At 38.3% G+C, this 17,765-nt stretch overlaps 1 protein-coding gene across 1 annotated transcript in view; it reads left to right on the plus strand.

Annotated features, from left to right (window-relative positions):
* KCNK1 (potassium two pore domain channel subfamily K member 1) overlaps positions 1-17,765 on the plus strand; it is a 114,347-nt gene that overhangs the window by 50,660 nt on the left and 45,922 nt on the right. Inside the window, exon 3 of the mRNA XM_070733972.1 lies at positions 7,280-7,436. Within this exon, the coding sequence (XP_070590073.1) occupies positions 7,280-7,436 (157 nt within the window). The remainder of the gene's footprint in view (positions 1-7,279; positions 7,437-17,765) is intronic.

Genomic DNA, 17,765 nt, shown 5'->3' on the forward strand with positions numbered 1-17,765 from the left:
TTGATAAGCCTCAGCAGCTCAGGAAGTTCCTTCCTTTGCCTCCCCACGCTCCCCTTTGTATGCTGCTCCTGCTGTCGTGGTCAATACTGCCACCGCTACCGGTCAGGCTACAAGGGAAGGGAGGGGGAGATGTAGGCAGGGGGAGAGAAAGAAAATGGGTCACCGTGCCCTCTTTCCCGATTGCCACCACTTGCCTGTTTGTGGCTGGGGGTCGGCGCCTTCAAGTAGCACCTGGGGGACCTTCCTCGGCCACGTGCTGGTCTTGGGAAAGAGGAAGCGCACTTGGGCCACTCCTTCTCGCACGTGAAGCCTGCCGTGGGGTGGCTGCGTTGGCCGGTCGAAATTTTGCCTCAAGAATTGGGGTGTTTTAATCACCTCCTTGGAACACGCTGAGAATTAAACTAGGCGAGAATTGAACCGCATGTTTGAAGAGATTCCAGTGAGAGAAACAGAGCAAGAGGGAGGGAAGGAGGGAGAGAGAGAACAAAAGAGAATTAGAGACGGGGGGAAAAAGAAAGAGAAAAAAGAGAGAGGAGGGAAGGGAGGGAAAGAAAGAGAAAGAGGGAGGAAGGAAGAGAAAGAGAGAGAAAATGATATGAGTTGTTTTAGCTCCCATCACAATAGCCATATGATGCTGACTGCAATTTTCATGTCAGACTAATACAATGGGAAATCAAGCAAATTTACTGTCGAAATTATATGAAAGCCAAAGAACAACCCAATTGAGCCCATGTAGGATTTTTGATGAGCTAAGAGAGCTACAATGTGAGTAACTGTACTTCTGATTCTGACCAATTCTGATTTGGTTTTCTTCCTTCCTTCCTTCCTTCCTTCCTTCCTTCCTTCCTTCCTTCCTTCCTTCCTTCTTCCCTTCCTTTCTGCCTTCCTCCTTACCTCTCTCTCTCCCTCTCAAAACTAATTTCAAGAATTCTTTCAGGCAGGTGGCAATTGCCCATGAGATCCACAATCTATGACAGGGTGTTTGGTGTCAGAGTAATTACAGAATTTCAGTTATTGATTGGAATGAAAGAGACTTACTATAATTGACTAGTTCAAGGATGGACTGTTTGATGAATTATGAAATGAGCTAGTTTGTCAGGAACCCCAGACAAAATTATAGCATTAATCAAGGTCTGCTTCAGATTCTGTGAAGAAGGGGGAAAAGTCACTATATACTTTCATTTACTCTTTTACTCCCACACTGGAAATTTCTGAAGTTGAGCCTATTCATTAAGAGCCAGAAGAACTCTGCCTACAATTCAAGAGAAATGACACTGTTGTGGCAAAGCTGTTTTTTCCAAATAACCAATGTGACTTTCTTGGTTTTTTTCCCTTTGGAAATGCTTCATTTTTCATGCATGAGAAGCTGATCATTAGAACTGAAGATTCTTGCATTATAAGCAAAATATAAGCAAGACGGCCCTGGTCAATGGTGTCCCTCTTTAGCAATGTTACAGTCTGGTCACCTTAATCTTGACAAGAAATCTTGTCAAGTCCATGTGTGTGGACCTATTTCTTGGAGGGCTCATAGCTGGGATAGAACAATATGTATGGAACCTACTATATAAATACATGCACTGGAGACCTGTAGAAAACAATGTTTGTATCTCTTTGAATATTTGTTGCAAACTGAGTCCACTTGTATATGTCAGTAATTGCTTTTCCCAGAGCTGTGGCTTCAGCCCAGATTATTTGCAGGTTCATCTATATCCATACAGGCCATCGCTTGCCAGTTCAGCAAGCAGGGGGAAATTCCCGCTGCCAATTCTATAGAACTGGTCCAAATTAGTAGGAACCCACCTCTGGAACTATACTTGGAATACTGCATTGAATTTTTATCGTGACAGTGTAAAATAGATGTTGACACTCTAAGAATAATACAAAGAAGAGCAACAAATATGATTAGGAACCTGGAGGCTAAAACATATGGTTGCAGGAATTGGGTATGTCTAGTTTAATGAAAAGAAGGACTAGGGATAAAATGATAGCAGTGTTCCAATATTTGAGAGGCTGCCACAAAGATGTTTGTGGCAAATTATTTTCCAAAGCACCAGAAGGATGGACAAGAAGCAATGGATGGAAATTAAACAAGGAGAGAAGCAAGCTGGAATTAAGGAGAGATTTCCTGACAGTTAGAACAATTAATCAGTAGAACGGCTTGCCTCCAGAAGTTGTGGATGTTCCAACCCTGGAGGTTTTAAAGAAAAGATTGGACAATGATTTGTCTGAAATGGTATAAGGCAGCGATGGAGAAGCTTTTTTTCCTCAGGGGCCAAAACAGCATGCCACACGCTACTGCACATGTATGAATGCCCACACCCATAATTCAAGGCCTGCGGAGGGCAAAAACAGCTTCCCCCGCCCCCCTCTGAAAGCCAGATATGGCCTGTTTCCCAACTTCTGGTGGGCCCAGTAGGCTCGTGTTTCACTTCCCTGGAGCCAGAGGAGGATAAAAACGTCTTCCCTCATCCTCCTGGAGGCTCTCTGGAAGCCAAAAACACCCTCCCAGAGCCTCTGTGTAAGCCAAAAATCAGCTGGCTGGCACACACATGTCCATTGGGAGCTGACCTAGGGCAATGGCTCACGTGCATAGGTTCACCATCACTGGTATAAGGTTTCCTGCCTAAGCAAGGGTTTGGATTAGAAGACCTCCAAGGTCCCTTCCAACTCTGTTATGCTGTATTAGATAAATCCACAGTAACTGAATTTAAACATGCCTGGGATAAACATATATCCATCCTAAGATAAAATACAGAAAATAGTATAAGGGCAGACTAGATGGACCATGAGGTCTTTTTCTGCCGTCAGACTTCTATGTTTCTATGTTTCTATGTATTCTGTAATTTGGGATCCATTATAATCTCAACATTTGCTTCTGGAGAAGCAAGTGAAGAACCATTTTATTATTTATGTTCTTATCTTTAAAAAGTAATTTAAATTGGCTAATGGCAGTATATAAATGAAATAAATAATAAATATTTATTTCACCAATTTTTTTTCTTTCTAATCCTCTGCTGTGCTTGATAACCTTTTTGATGTATTTCTATGCGGTTTTCAAAGAAGATTCAAGTATCAGTATAATAAGTAAGAACTCATTTTCCTGTTTATATATTATATTAAAGAACAGATATTTCTTAGAAGTCTGTTCCTCCTCTCCTCTTTTATTTTAAATTCTGTTTTATACATAAAAGTAAAAACTATGTGATTTATACAATTCAAAGAAAAGGGTATACTTCAAATGCAGAGAGACGACTTAGTCTTTTTTTCATTAGAAAAAAAATATTTCTGGTTTTCAGATTTCTGAAATATGCTATAACTACAGCTTCAAATTAGTTGCTCAAAAATAAAACAAGCTAACTCTGAACAGAACTTATCCCAGGAATTTATGTATTTTCAATGGCAAAAACAGATTCTTTGAAGGAAAAGGAGGAGACAGTAGAAAGGAAGGGATTTTGTTTTCTAGAATGCTCCTATCCTAATAAAGTGAAGATTCTGGTGTACCACACCATGCAATAAGAAGTTTGAAGTTGATTTGATGTTGATGTTATACATTCAGTCATGTCCAATATGAGGTAACACTGTTTATTTGGTGGATTATGAGAAGAATAAACTTTTCTAGTCACAGCATCTGTTTAGGTCTTTCTGATAATCATCTATGGAGATCCAAAAAAAGAGAGAGGGGGAATATATAGCACACACCATGCAGAAATGTACATAAATGTGCACTGAATATTTGTATACACCTTTTCGTGCAGTTCTGTGACTAGGTCTATTGTAAAGTTGCCAAGAGATGGGTCTGTGATCATAGAAATATCTATGGCAGAGGTCTTCAAACTTGGCAACTTTAAGACTTGTGGACTTCAACTCCCAGAATTCTCCAGACAAGAAAGGAAGGAAGGAAGGAAGGAAGGAAGAAAGAAAGAAAGAAAGAAAGAAAGAAAGAAAGAAAGAAAGAAAACCAGATAGTCTGGAGAATGCTGGGAGTTGAAGTTCACAAGTCTTAAAGTTGCCAAGTTTGGGGACCCCTGATCTATAGCCACCGCACTGGAGATCCTAGACTTCCATTATCCTTCCAACTCGTCGGAAAGCCCAAGCAATAAATGAAGCAGATCTAATCTGTTCATCTCTTTTCTCCTCATGTGATGTGACTAAGCCAAACCAGAATATCTGAACAGGCTACTGCACTAAGCACTCCTCATATATGTAGAGCTAGTTTGGTCTAGGGGTTAAGCACCAGGCTAGAAAAGAAGAGACCATGAGTTCATGTCCTGACTTATTCATGAAAATCAGTTGGGTGAACTTAGGCCTGCCACTCTCTCGCAGTCCAACTCATCTCACTGGGTGGTTGTTGTGGCAAAAATAGGAGGATAAACATGTGTTGGATATTTTTGCCATGTTGAGTTATTTACAAAAATATAAAAGATGGGACATAAATGAATGAAAAATAAATAAATAAATACATGTTAACACACACACACAAACAGTTTATGGCTGGAACGTGCCTATAACTCTTTATAAACACAGATTAAAATGCACACTGACTTGTTGAAAAATAATTTTATCTATTTCATATCCATTATATTTCTAATTAGGATTCAATTTTTGCAAATGTTTTTGATTAAAATGTTGACAAAACCAAAACCTTTTATTTGAAATTGCTTTTAACAATTACAATTGTATACTGTAATGAAATAATAACTGTATTTTCATACTAGCATGTAAAATCACAGTAACAAGTAAATGTGAAATGTAACCAATAGATGTGGCGATGTGGATTCAGGACACATATATAGCCATATGGACAAAAATGATTATGAATAAAATTATTACTGTAGTTTAGGCTTAGAATAACTTAACTTAGAATACCCGGAGGAGTCCACACAATCTTTCAATTCAAGATTTAAAAAATCAATAAAAATCTATTATAAAATCTTATTATGAATAAATTTTCTAATAGAGTCACAAAGACAGTATTGTTCAAGCTCTTGCCTTCCTTTTTTTATGACCTCCCATGTTTTCATGGTCCAAAGAGGAAATGCTGACAGGGCAATATCAGAATTTAGGAAAATTGCGATAGTATTCATTGGTTTTTCTACCATCACTAGACTCATTTCCAATTTAGAAAATCTTTTATTTTTCTTCTCTATTTTTCTCTATATCTTAGGTGATATGACTTAGTGGAAGATGGGGAGGGTGTGAAACGTATTAATTTATTTGCAGTAATTTCTTACTTCTTATGAAAAGATTACTTCTGGTAACCTACATTTTACATAGTATAGGTGTAATGGAAAATGGGAATATTCCTGATGAACAGGAAGAAAAGTTGCATGGCCAAATAAAAGAAGTCTGAACCTGGGACAGATATGTCGTTTGACTTAGCATTTCAGACATGAATCTCCTTGGTTCTCATAGAGATAAGGAAGTAGGGCAATAAGTTCAGATTTGCAAATTCTGTTATTGTTACCTTATAGCAGTGCTTCTCGAATAGTTGGGCAGGGTCCCGTGGGGCTGGGGAGCAATGCTGGGGGGGGGGCACATGACTCCGAGGAACATGCTTTTTTTTTTGCCGCAAGGTGTAGGGTTTTTTTGCACCGAACAATAGCACACAGCACAGAGTAGAAGTGCAGATAACAAACCCTTAAAAGACACCATGGAAAACTATGTAACACGGATGAAAAAGAAAGGAGGAGAGAGACGGAGATAATGAGACAAATGTAAGTTTCCCGAAAGCTAAGATGAGGAAATACGATGAAGCACATGTAGCGCTTGGCTTCACTGTGACTATGGTGGGAGACGAGGAAAAACTGATATGTGTCTAAAAATGTTGTCGGTGGACAGCATGAAGCTAAATAAAGGTATCACTTAAACACATTATGATAAAACTGATAAGCCGCTTTAGTTTTTTCAGTGAAAACAGGCCAAATATTGCAAACAATCATCTCGGTGGAGAGTTGAGGGTACGAGATTGTTTACTTCTTCCTGGGGAAGGGAGGCGTAACTGAAAATAATTGAGAAGCACTGCTTTACAATAAAGTAGGACACCATAATTGTGCTGTCCTAGTCTGGTTTACCTTGAAGGGCTGACAATTAAGGCTATTAACCTATGCTTTTCCTAGCAACAAATAGCTACATATTTCTAAGCTTGTCCCTCTGGCTATTGAAAGATTTCTTTGGGTAGCACTCCAGACCTGTTTGTCTACACTTCCAAAATGTCTCTTTTCAGGCCCCCTCCCTCTGGAATTTAAATTAAAAGGTGATTTCTTATACTATAATTCTAAGAGGCAGTCATTATCACAAAAGGTATTTCTTCGCAGTAATTTGGGAAATACGGTTCAAGGATACAGGAAACAAAAATCTCTCCCGCATGAAAAACAACTTTTTCCTCCAGATGTGTAGTAAAATGGGTGCTGTTGTGACTTTTTGTTCATTTTGCTTTAGTCTTATAATACACTGCTCCAAAAAAATAAAGGGAGCGCTTAAACGACACAATATAACTCCAAGTAAATCAAACTTCTGTGAAATCAAACTGTCCACTTAGGAAGCAACACTGATTGACAATCAATTTCCATATGCTCTTGTGCACATTCAACTTTGTACAGAACAAAGTATTCAATGAGAATATTTCATTCATTCAGATCTAAGATGTGATATGTCAGTGTTCCCTTTATTTTTTTGAGCAGTATATTTTGATTCAAATTTTCTCTTCCACATGTTATTGTGTTTATAGTGCAAAGCCTATACATGAGTAGGGAAAGGAAAATTATTTGGAAAAATAATTTTGGAAAATTATTTCAAAGAAGTGTCTCGGATCTTGCACAAGCCTGAGAAATAGAACTTCTCTTTTATTCATTAAAGAAGCCCGTCTTGTTTTGATGCTCCTGTGGAAGCTTTAATATCTGCATTGAGGCACTGCACATGAATAAACACCGGATGAAGCTTGTATTTCAATGTCCTTCTGATGAAATCATCAAATTCTGTTGATGCCTCTGGATGCAGTTTCATTAAGAGTCATCCTGAGAGTCATCCTTATGACATGGTTAGGGATTTGAATTCAGCAGGAGACCTTCAGAGTATAAGTAGAGTGCTTGAAAGAATACTGAATCAGTAATGTTCCTAATATATAGTAGGTTCTCCTGGATGCAGAATATGGCTTTGACTACTGAATACTAGCAGATGTTTGTTGTGCTTGGAGAAAAAGCTAGATGTATTTAAAAAGACATGAATAGAGAAAGAAAAACCTCTGTTCTATCCAAATTTTATTTTGAAATGAGAGGAGAAGGAGAAGAAGAAGGAGAAGAAGAAGAAGAAGAAGAAGGAGAAGGTGAAAAAGGAGAAGAAAGAGAAAGAGAAAGAGAAAGAGAAGAAGGAGAAGAAGAAAGAGGAGTTCCCTTTGCATGTTAAATACACAAAGACTCATTTAACAAGCAACAGAACAGGTAAGAAGTAGATCCAGAATATAATAAAGGTAATACTATGGTTTAGCAAAGTGGGGCTGACAATACTGCAAATCTAAGCAGAGTCTGATCCTATTAATAAGAGATCCATAGATGAGGGGCAACCAAGATCACAGACCTGTATGTTAGGCTGGATAGTTAGACTGGATGTTAACAATAACCAATCCAGAAAAGCCAATGGCAAACCATTTCTTTGTTATCACCAAGACGATCTCATGAGTGTTCCATATAATCAAGGGACCAGCTTTATTCACTGACTTCCTTTTTTTAATTTTGTTTCTTAAAATGAAAAATTCTGCCCACTGAATTCATAATCTTGTTATCTGATTTCAATATTACCCTGTGGGGATCCATGATTAAGCCATCCACGAGTATGCCCATTCCTAGTGTAGGAAAAGGATTATCCAGAATTCCCTTCCTATAGCTACTTGTCCTAGAAGTTCCAATTATATTTTACTACTTTATTTATTTGTTTGTTTGTTTGTTTGTTTGTTTGTTTGTTTATGTATGTATGTATATATGGATGGATGGATGGATGGATTGGTAGTATACAAAGGTATAACAATGTTTATACACATGACACTAGTAAGAGAGAAACATTAGGATGGGATGGAAGGCACGCTGGTGCACTTATGCATGCCCCTCACTGACCTCTTAGGAATCGGGAGAGGCCAACAGTGGATAATCTAAGGGTAAGGTTTTGGGGGTTAGATGATGATACTACAGAGTCAGGTAGTGAGTTCCATGCATCTACTACTTGGTTGCTAAAGTTGTATTTCTTGCAGTCAAGTTTGGAGCGGTTTACTTTAAGTTTGTATCTGTTGTGTGCTCATGTGTTGTTGTGGTTGAAGCTGAAGTAGTCTTTGACAGGAAGGACGTTGTAGCAGATGATTTTGTGGGCTATGTTTAGGTTGTAGTTGTAAGCTTTCTAAGCCCAGGATTGTGAGTCTAGTTGTGTAGGGTATTCTGTTGTGAATGGAAGAGTAGACAGCTCTTCTCGTAAAGTATCTCTGGACATTTTCTAGAGTGTTTATATCCAAAATGCGGTGTGGGTTCCAGACAGATAAGTTGTATTCAAGGATTGGTCTGGTGAAAGTTTTGTATGCTCTGGTTAGTTGTGTTAATCATAGTAGTTGTTAGATCAGATACACCAGGCTGGACATGTTGTAGTTAAATTGGTTTTATTAACAATTAACTGGAACAGCAGCAAGTGACTGCTAACAGGCTAGGTACCAAAAGACACACCCTAAAATAATGGCAATGTATATATACAGTTCAACAGGGTAGATGTGACTTTGACAGCCAATCAGTGGCTGGTATTCAAATGGACCCTGTTGTCCAGTTAGCAGCCGGCATTCAAATGACCGCTGATATCCAATCAGCGGCCAATATGCAAATTTCCTCGGACAGAACAATAGTGTTGTTGTTGTTATTGTTGTTGTTGTTGTTGTTGTTATTATTATTATTATTATTATTATTATTATTATTATTATTATTAATTAGATTTGTATGCCGCCCCTCTCCAAGGACTCGGTTAGTAGAATCATATACATGAACTGATCTGCTCTTATTTCATGCTACACTATAATTGCTCCTAATATTTTGGTCATTAGTCTATTGTAAAATACCTTGTAAACTGGACTATTCAAGTGCATTTTAAACTGGAATCTGGAGAGCCTTTTCTTATTTCAAAATCTAAGCCTATCAATCTTACCTTTTCAGTTGTTTTCACAGTGGTAGATTCACAGTAGATTGCTTTTTCCTCTTTTCCAAGGCCAAAGGAGGAAAAGGGGGAGGAGGGAGAGACTGCAATAGAAAATTGCTTTCATTATTGAGCTTGGCAATAAAGTGCTGCTGAATTGTAATCTCGGGCTAGGAATTTTTTTGGTAACGATAAAAGCATCTATTTTTTTTAAAAAAATCTCTAATTTTATTTGTGCTGTTGCTTACCGTATTTCTATTTTTAGAGTATGGAATGCCAACAATAATGTAGCTTAAGCTTCTGCTCCTATTAATATTTAATCGACTCTTTCTGTATTAGAAGTTTCTATCAGCTGTATATCGAATCAGTTTTTCTTGACTATCACCAATGTCTTCCTAAGGTTGAATGCATTACCTTCTGAAGGTACATTCATATTTCAAAAACTACATTCTGCTTTTGCAGGATAGAGTATAAATATCCAAGTCATCGGGGGAGTTCAGCAAAATTTATTTATTTATTATTTATTTATTTATTTTGTCCAATACACAATGAGGGTTTTAGTGAGTATATATCAATATACACATAGTAAAATACATGATGAAGGTTATAGAGGAGATGCTCATAGTAAAATATATCTAAGAAATAATAGAAAAGAAGATACAGTGGTACCTCAAGATATGAACCCCTTGTCTTACGAACAACTCGAGATACGAACCCGGGGTTCAGAAAAAAATTGCCTTTTCTTATGAACTTTTTTCGAGTTACGAACGCCAAACCCAAACTTCCGGGTTCGGGAGGCTGCTGGGAAGCCCCCCAGCCCGGCTGTCACCTTTTAAAACAGCCGGGCGGCTTCCCAGCAGCCTCCCGAAGCCGAATGCCAAACCCGAACTTCTGCGTTTGGCATTCAGAGGCTGCTGGGAAGCCCCGCCGCCCGGCTGTCACTTTTTAAAACAGCCTGGGGGCTTCTCGGTGGCCTCCCGAACGCCGAACCTGGAAGTTCGGGTTTGGCGTTCGGCGTTCAGGAGGTCGCTGAGAAGCCCCCCAGGCTGTTTTAAAAGGTGACAGCTGGGCGGCAGCATTTTTTTGCGGGTTTTTTTTTTGGGTTGCACGGATTAATTGACTTTACATTGTTTCCTATGGGAAACAATGTTTCGTCTTACGAACCTTTCGTCTTACGAACCTCCCCCTGGAACCAATTAGGTTCATAAGACGAGGTATGACTGTATAGGAATAGAATATATCAATGAAAGAATAGAAGAAGAGATATAGGAGATATAGGAGAGTAATAGGACAGGGGACGGAAGGCACTCTAGTGCACTTGCACACTTGTATGATAGAACTAAAATGTGTGACCATGTTATCTAAATTCCTGGCTCCAATTTACAAGCCACCATCTTCCAGTGTCATCATTATTTCCATTAAAGTATTTGAATCTTTAATATGCCCATAAATCTTTATAGAGGTGATAGAGAGATACAGGCAATTGTTTCTTTGAACTGTGTCCAGCTAAGCAGAAAAGAAGCACTGGCAAACTCAGACACTAGGTAACATCCTATCCTGAATGGAGAGAGGTCCAATGTTTCTGAAATATGGTAACTTTAAAATGTATGACTTCAACTCTCAGAATTCTCTTCTATCCCTATACCTTTTCTTCTATTCTCTCATTGATATATTTTATTCCTATATTTTCTCTTCTATTTTTTCTTTGATATATTTTACTTCGAGTGTATCCTCTATAACCTTCATTGTGTATTATTGTGTTTTGGACTAACTAACTAAACTTTGGACTGGGCTCAGTGTTACGTAGCACATTGAGACTCTAGAAAAAGTGCAGAGAAGAGCAACAAAGATTATTAGGGGACTGGAGGTTAATACACATGAAGAACGGTTGCAGGAACTGGGTATATCTAGTTTAATGAAAAGAAGGACTGGGGAGACATGATAGCAGTGTTCCAATATCTCAGGGGTTGCCACAAAGAAGAGGGAGTCAAACTATTCTCAAAGGCCCCTGATGGTAGAACAAGAAGCAATGGGGGGAAACTAAACAAGGAGAGAAGCAATTTAGGACTAAGGAGAAATTTCCTGACAGTCAGAACAATTAATCTGTGGAACAGCTTGCCTCCAGAAGTTGTGAATACTCCAACACTGGAAGTTTTTAAGAAGATGTTGGGCAACCATTTGTCTGAAGTAGTGTAGTGTTTCCTGCCTAAGCCGGGGGTTGGACTAGAAGACTTCCAAGGTCCCTTCCAACTGTGAGCCGCCCCGAGTCTTCAGAGAGGAGTGGCATATGAATCTAAATAATAATAATAATAATAATAATAATAATAATAATAATAATAATAATAATAATAATAAACAAAATCTCCATCTGTCAATTGCAAAAGATGGCTTTACTGGGATCGGCAAACATAATTCGCCGCTACATCATGGTGATGAAATATGAAATCCAGCATAGTGATCTCGTTTGCTGTGTTGTATTGACATAATAATAATAATAATAATAATAATAATAATAATAATAACAACAATAATAATATCTGTTGTTGTTTTGTTGTTATTATTACTACTACTACTACTACTACCACTACTACTACTACTACTACTACTACTACATTGGAAACTTTTGAATTGGTTACAACTTGGCACTAAAGAGAATTTTTTTGACAGATTAAAAAAACCCTCACTTCCTATCTCATTCATCTACAGGTTGCATCAGTACTGCAGTTCAAAATGGTCAAGAAGGAATCGGGTTGTTAGTCACCACCTTTAAAGCATAGAAGCATAGAAGATTGATGGTCCATCTAGTCTGCCCTTATACTACTTCCTGTATTTTACCTTTGGATGGATATACAGTAAGTTTATCCCAGGCATATTTAAATTCAGTTACTGTGGGTTTACCAACCACGTCTGATGGAAGTTTGTTCCAAGCATCTACTACAGTGCAACATTGATCCATGTACGGAAGGGCGAAAGCTACATTGTGACATTCTGTCTGCATTACTGGAGGTTGTGTTAAGGATGGACTGGACAACCATTTGACTAAAATGGCATAAGGCTCCTGTCTTGACCAGGATGTTGGACTTGAAGACCACTAAGGTCCCTTCTAGCCCTATGATTCTGCAGAAGCCCCTAACCAACTGAGTTATAGAATGGCACTACTAGAAGATTATTGCAAGCCTGGAAACAGTTAAATTAGTAAGCACAAAGGGTTTCCTAGCAACAAGGATAGTAAAGCATCATGCTTCTTTAGTTATTAATTTTTAATTTATTTATTTTTATTTATTTGTCAAGCATATACAACAAGCATTTCTAAAATCCTGATGCCCCCCCATGACATATAATTCTTACTATTCTGAGGGCTATTAAAGGATGCTTCCACCCCGAAAGTATTATCTGCTAAACAAATAATTCCCCCAACACTGTCCAACTATTTACTAAGTCTGCCCCACTATTACTAGTAGTTTTTTCTCATCATTCCTATCACCCATTTCTTCCCATTTATGACTGTATGACTGTAACTTGTTGCTTGTATCCTTTAGATTTTTATTAATATTGTTCCTTCATTGCTTATTTGACCCCTATGACCAATCATTAAGTGTTGTACCTCATGATTCTCAACAAATGTATATTTTCTTTTATGTACACTGAGAGCATATGAACCAAAAACAAATTCCTTGTGTGTCGAATCACACTTGGCCAATAAAGATTTCTATTCTGTTCTATTCTGTGAAGTTCATATGTGGTCCATAGATTGTCATTCCTGCTGTACAAGATAAAAGATGATGTGGTGAGCAATATCAATTCTAATGATATCATTTTGCTCGGATATTGCTAACAGCCCAACTCATCTTTTCACATTTTCTACCTGGAGCTCTATCATGGACTTTTGCCCCAGGATCCAGCCCCAAATGCATAACTAGTATGTCCTGTCCCTGAAGTTGAAAATCAGGTGGCTTTGATTACTTCAGTCACTGTATTTTTTAATAGATACTTCTCAAAACATACCTGAGGACCTGTACGAATTTGTTTCACAACTCATATCTGAAAGCCATATCTCTACGCCAGAAGAATTTGAATATGTGATTCAGACTTATTCTTGATTAAATAAGAATAAGGCAAAAGGCTTTTTTTTTTTTTAGTTATTCAAGGAAGTGTGAGAAATAAACCATTCCTGGGTTGCCACAGCAACACATTTTGAAAGCTTGACTCATGTGGTTACATGATAGTTATCGGATGGGGAAGGAAAATAACATGAAACTAGAGATCATACGACATATGTTTTATGAAAATCATGATAAGGCCCACTGTTCCTGATCTTAAAGATTCACTGAGTGAGCAGAACTGAAGTACATACAGTCAAATGCATAGGATTTTTTCCATCTAATCAACAATCTGAATTAAAATGAATAAGTACATAATTAGAATGAAAGATATAAAGATGGATTGAAGGTTTTCCCCCCCAAAGATACAGAAGCATCTAGCAACACCAGTGATTGAACATTCAGGGCTTAGAATTCTTCAGCTGTTATAACTTAAATGTTTCTGAAGCATTTATTGGCTTCAGTGAGAGTTAAATCTTGTTTGAATGTTATTTGATGGCTTAAATGTTTGTTGGACTTTCACATTGCACCAAGCTTTTTTTTTTTAAAAAAATTATTTATCTGAGTATCTTTTGTGATTGGCTTTGCACTGGATTTTCTCTGGTGATTTTACTATGCATCTATCATCGAATGAGCAGATAACAAAACAATGAAAGGTTTGCCAAAAGGTTGAAAAAGCATTCTAATAATTTTCCCAGCATCTCCGCAGACAAGGCACTTTCTCTCCAAGGAGTTTAGCAGGAGAAAAACAGTTGGCTAGAGTAACCTGGCTGAAACCTCAAACATCAACAAACTCCATTGCAAAATGTTGAAACTCCATGCTGAATTTCCCATATGCCACCATTAAATATGTATGGGGAGTAGTCAACAATTCCCTAGAGTTAACAAACTACAGACTACTTCCTTTTCCCATACAAATATTCTTGTCTTTTTCTTAGTCTTCTAAAGCGGGCATGTAGCAAAGGCTCATGGTCCTCCTCCTCCTCTTTTAAGTCGGACCCTACTGTCATTGGCATATCTGCCACCTCTGGTGGTCCTTCAGGTTCATCCAGGTCTACTTCTCCCTCACTCTCACTCTCTGCATCAGCTGGCAAAACCACTGGTCCAGTGTTTTTGCCTGACTCATCCTCCTCAGAATCTATCATTACCAGAGTTGGGCGAGGACCACTCACAACAAATGCTGACCTTTATTTCTTCACCCAAAGCGCAGCTGATCAGCTCCCCCGCTGTGTTTCAGGCTGAATCCACCTTCTGAGCATATGTGGAAGTGAAATTGCCCGAGGGGATGCGCATGAAATGCATGATGCGAATTGGTGGTGAAGGTAAATGGAACCTACCCTTGTTTCAACTGTATGAGAATCTGTTCATCTGGGTTAGCCCAATTTTTCTACTTGTCCTGTATTTTATAATGCAATTTTTATTTCTGGCATTTTGGAAGAATGAAGGATATAAAATGTATTGTGCTATCACACCTGAAGTCATAAAGCCATTTAATTTTCACTTTGATGAGATACACTCAGAGAGAATTGCATTCTCGGTACTAAACAGAAACAAGCTAGCAACAGTTAAATTCCTCTCAACTCTCACTGTGATGCCTTTTCATCTAAACAAATGTTCCAGCTGCTCACTGGTTCTCAGAACAAGGTGATTTAGAGAAGAGATAGTTCATACTAAAGAAACAGACAGGTAACACCATACTATGACCTTATCACTCATAGAAATTCTGGATAGCAGAAAAGGTTGTGGTTAAGATGGACTCAGGAGGGGAAATGGTTTTATTTACCACGTAGTGCAGGCTAGGAGCTCTGAATAACAGCAATTAAAGCCTTATTCACTGCACCACAGGAAAGAATAATAGGTAGTTTGAACAATGGTGAACTTGTATAATGAAGCAAAACTGGAAAATGTTCATACCAACCCTAAGGACTTCCTTGTATTTAATGAAAAGACACTCCATAATGGCCTCTTCCCCACTACTGAATTAAACTTCTCTCTTCCCTTTCTTTGGTGCCTCTGTTTACATCCCCCAATCCTTTCCTGCCTTTAATCCATTCTGATTTCTTGCCATACTGTCTTGTCCAGATTTACAGATACACATTGGTGGGTTTCCTCCTCTAGCTTTGCGGGCATCCTCTTTGAGCTGCTCACCAACACCAGTTGAGACTCTGCAATGCAAATGTGGTACGTTTGTCCTTGTTATATACGTATATACCACACTGCCGTTTTGTCTCTCCATTCGATTCATGTAGGCTAGTTTGCTAACCACTCTTCTCACACCTTATCTGAGCATCTTCCAAGATAAAAATATATGGAAAATGGAGAAACCTTTAGAAAAAGTTGCTCCACTCATAACCGTGTGTCAATATTTTAAATTAACTACGGAACACCAACTGGATTCTAATTCAGATAGTTTAATCAGTCACAGATCCTTCTTTCATTGGATAGCTGGTAAGGCCCTGAAGAGCTGAGCTCACGTTTTTGAGGGGATGGGATGGGAGTTGAGAATGAGAGGGCTTTATACCTTCTTCTGGGCTTTGAACTTGAGCTTCCTGTTCCCTATGTAAGAACGTGTATTCTATTGACTGTTGTCAAACTCCCATAGTGCCAAGTACAAATCCTAGGAGTTTGTCTGAGCTATCTGTGGGCTGATGCAATGAAGGGGCTTGTTGGGCAATTCCTATTATGTCTGAGGGCTAACCTACCTTTTGTGCAGATCTTGCTGCAGAGAATTTGGTTATATGAATAGAGCTATCTTATCTCTTTATCTTTTAAGTGCTGATATCTGCTGTGGGCCATTAAGAAAGGTAGGGGATTTTTAAGTGTGAGTCTGCTTCCTGCATCTAAAAAAAATCATGTTTCTCCATTACTCATCCAGGAAAAAATAATATTCTGCCTTTTTAATATTTCGTAAAATACAATGCTCAAAAAAATAAAGGGAACACTGAAATAACACATCCTAGATCTGAATGAATGAAATATTCTCATTGAATACTTTGTTCTGCACAAAGTTGAATGTGCTGACAACAAAATGAAATTGATTGTCAATCAGTGTTGCTTCCTTTGTGGACAGTTTGATTTCACAGAGAAGTGTTCAAAAAGTTTTCCCTTTTATATCCCACCCTTTATTTTACTTGGAATTATATTCTGTTGTTTAAGTATTCCCTTTAATTTTCTTCTAGGAGAGGGGTAGGTGCTAACTTTCTACAAATTATTATCGTTTATTTGAATGGGCAAAAATAGGTTATATTCTGTTGTTTAAGTGTTCCCTTTATTTTTCTTCCAGGAGAGGGGTAGGTGCTAACTTTCTACAAATTATTATCATTTTTTGAATGGGTAAAAATAGGTTACACATAATGCTAAATGGTGTAATAACTTTTATAAACCAGGATAGCTGGGTTCACTGTCAGGCCAAAACCAATATAGTTGGGGTCTTTGGCCTGCCACACTTTATGACATTTTATTATGCCTGTTTTACAGTGGGAACTTGGAAGGGAAAATTGCATGACTGTCTGCATGTAATCATAACAAATTCTTTCTAGAAAGTAAAGGTCATCTTTTGTATTCACACTCCTGCACCTGCACTGAAGAAGATGGGTGGATTTGCTAAGCTGGCAGTCAGACATTGGTTAACATGATGGACTTCGTGGAGTAGGGACAAAGGCTTGAACTTTCAACTGGGTGGTGAACCCCGAAGCACTTCACATTTAGGATTCACCCAGATGTGCCAACATGGCTCTGTTAATAAATTGGAACTCTAAGTAATTGCCTCGGACTCTGATTTAATTTTAGATGCTCATATTTGGAACCCTGAGATGCTAAGCAAAACCAACAAATAACTCTGTTTCTACACCTGGCTAACAGCCCATTTTCTTCAATATAGATCTGATTGTTCTTTCCAGCCCAAATTTAAAGAACACTTTACTTTCACATCTTCCCAAAAACTACTTGACTGCGAGCAGCCCTCCCATCCCCATGCCACACAAAATGTGAAATGCTTACGAGAAACATTAAACAGCCTAGAGCCGCACTAAAGATAGAAAAGGAAAACCACAACAAATTGTTTGTTACACAGTTTTGGCTTGCTGAGCTTCTCACAATTTGTTCACTTTATATTTTAATGTTCGGACTTCCGCTCCTGGCCACCACATTTTTTATTTTGTAGATTGTTTTTTCTAAATTTAAACTCCTAACTCTTCTTTGCCCTGAGTTAGTCCATGCAGTCTATATATCCTGTGTGATTGACACTTTATGCTCAGTGCCATCTCAAGCATTTATGGCAGCCCTTGCCCACAATGACTGATTATGACACTTCTGGATGATGGAAAGATTTGCATGTGTGGGAGGGATGGGAAGCACTGGAGACCTCAAGCTTTGATGTCCTACGCTAGTACTTCCTCAGCCTTTGCTTAAAACCGCTCCGCTTATTACGATAGAGGATAAATCCTCTTTCTGTTTTTTTAATTAATAACTGTTGCATTCTGCAGGGTATTTCGCAGGGGAAAGGGGATT

The sequence above is a fragment of the Erythrolamprus reginae genome, chromosome 1 (genome assembly GCF_031021105.1).
Source record: "Erythrolamprus reginae isolate rEryReg1 chromosome 1, rEryReg1.hap1, whole genome shotgun sequence".
NCBI lineage: Eukaryota > Metazoa > Chordata > Lepidosauria > Squamata > Dipsadidae > Erythrolamprus > Erythrolamprus reginae.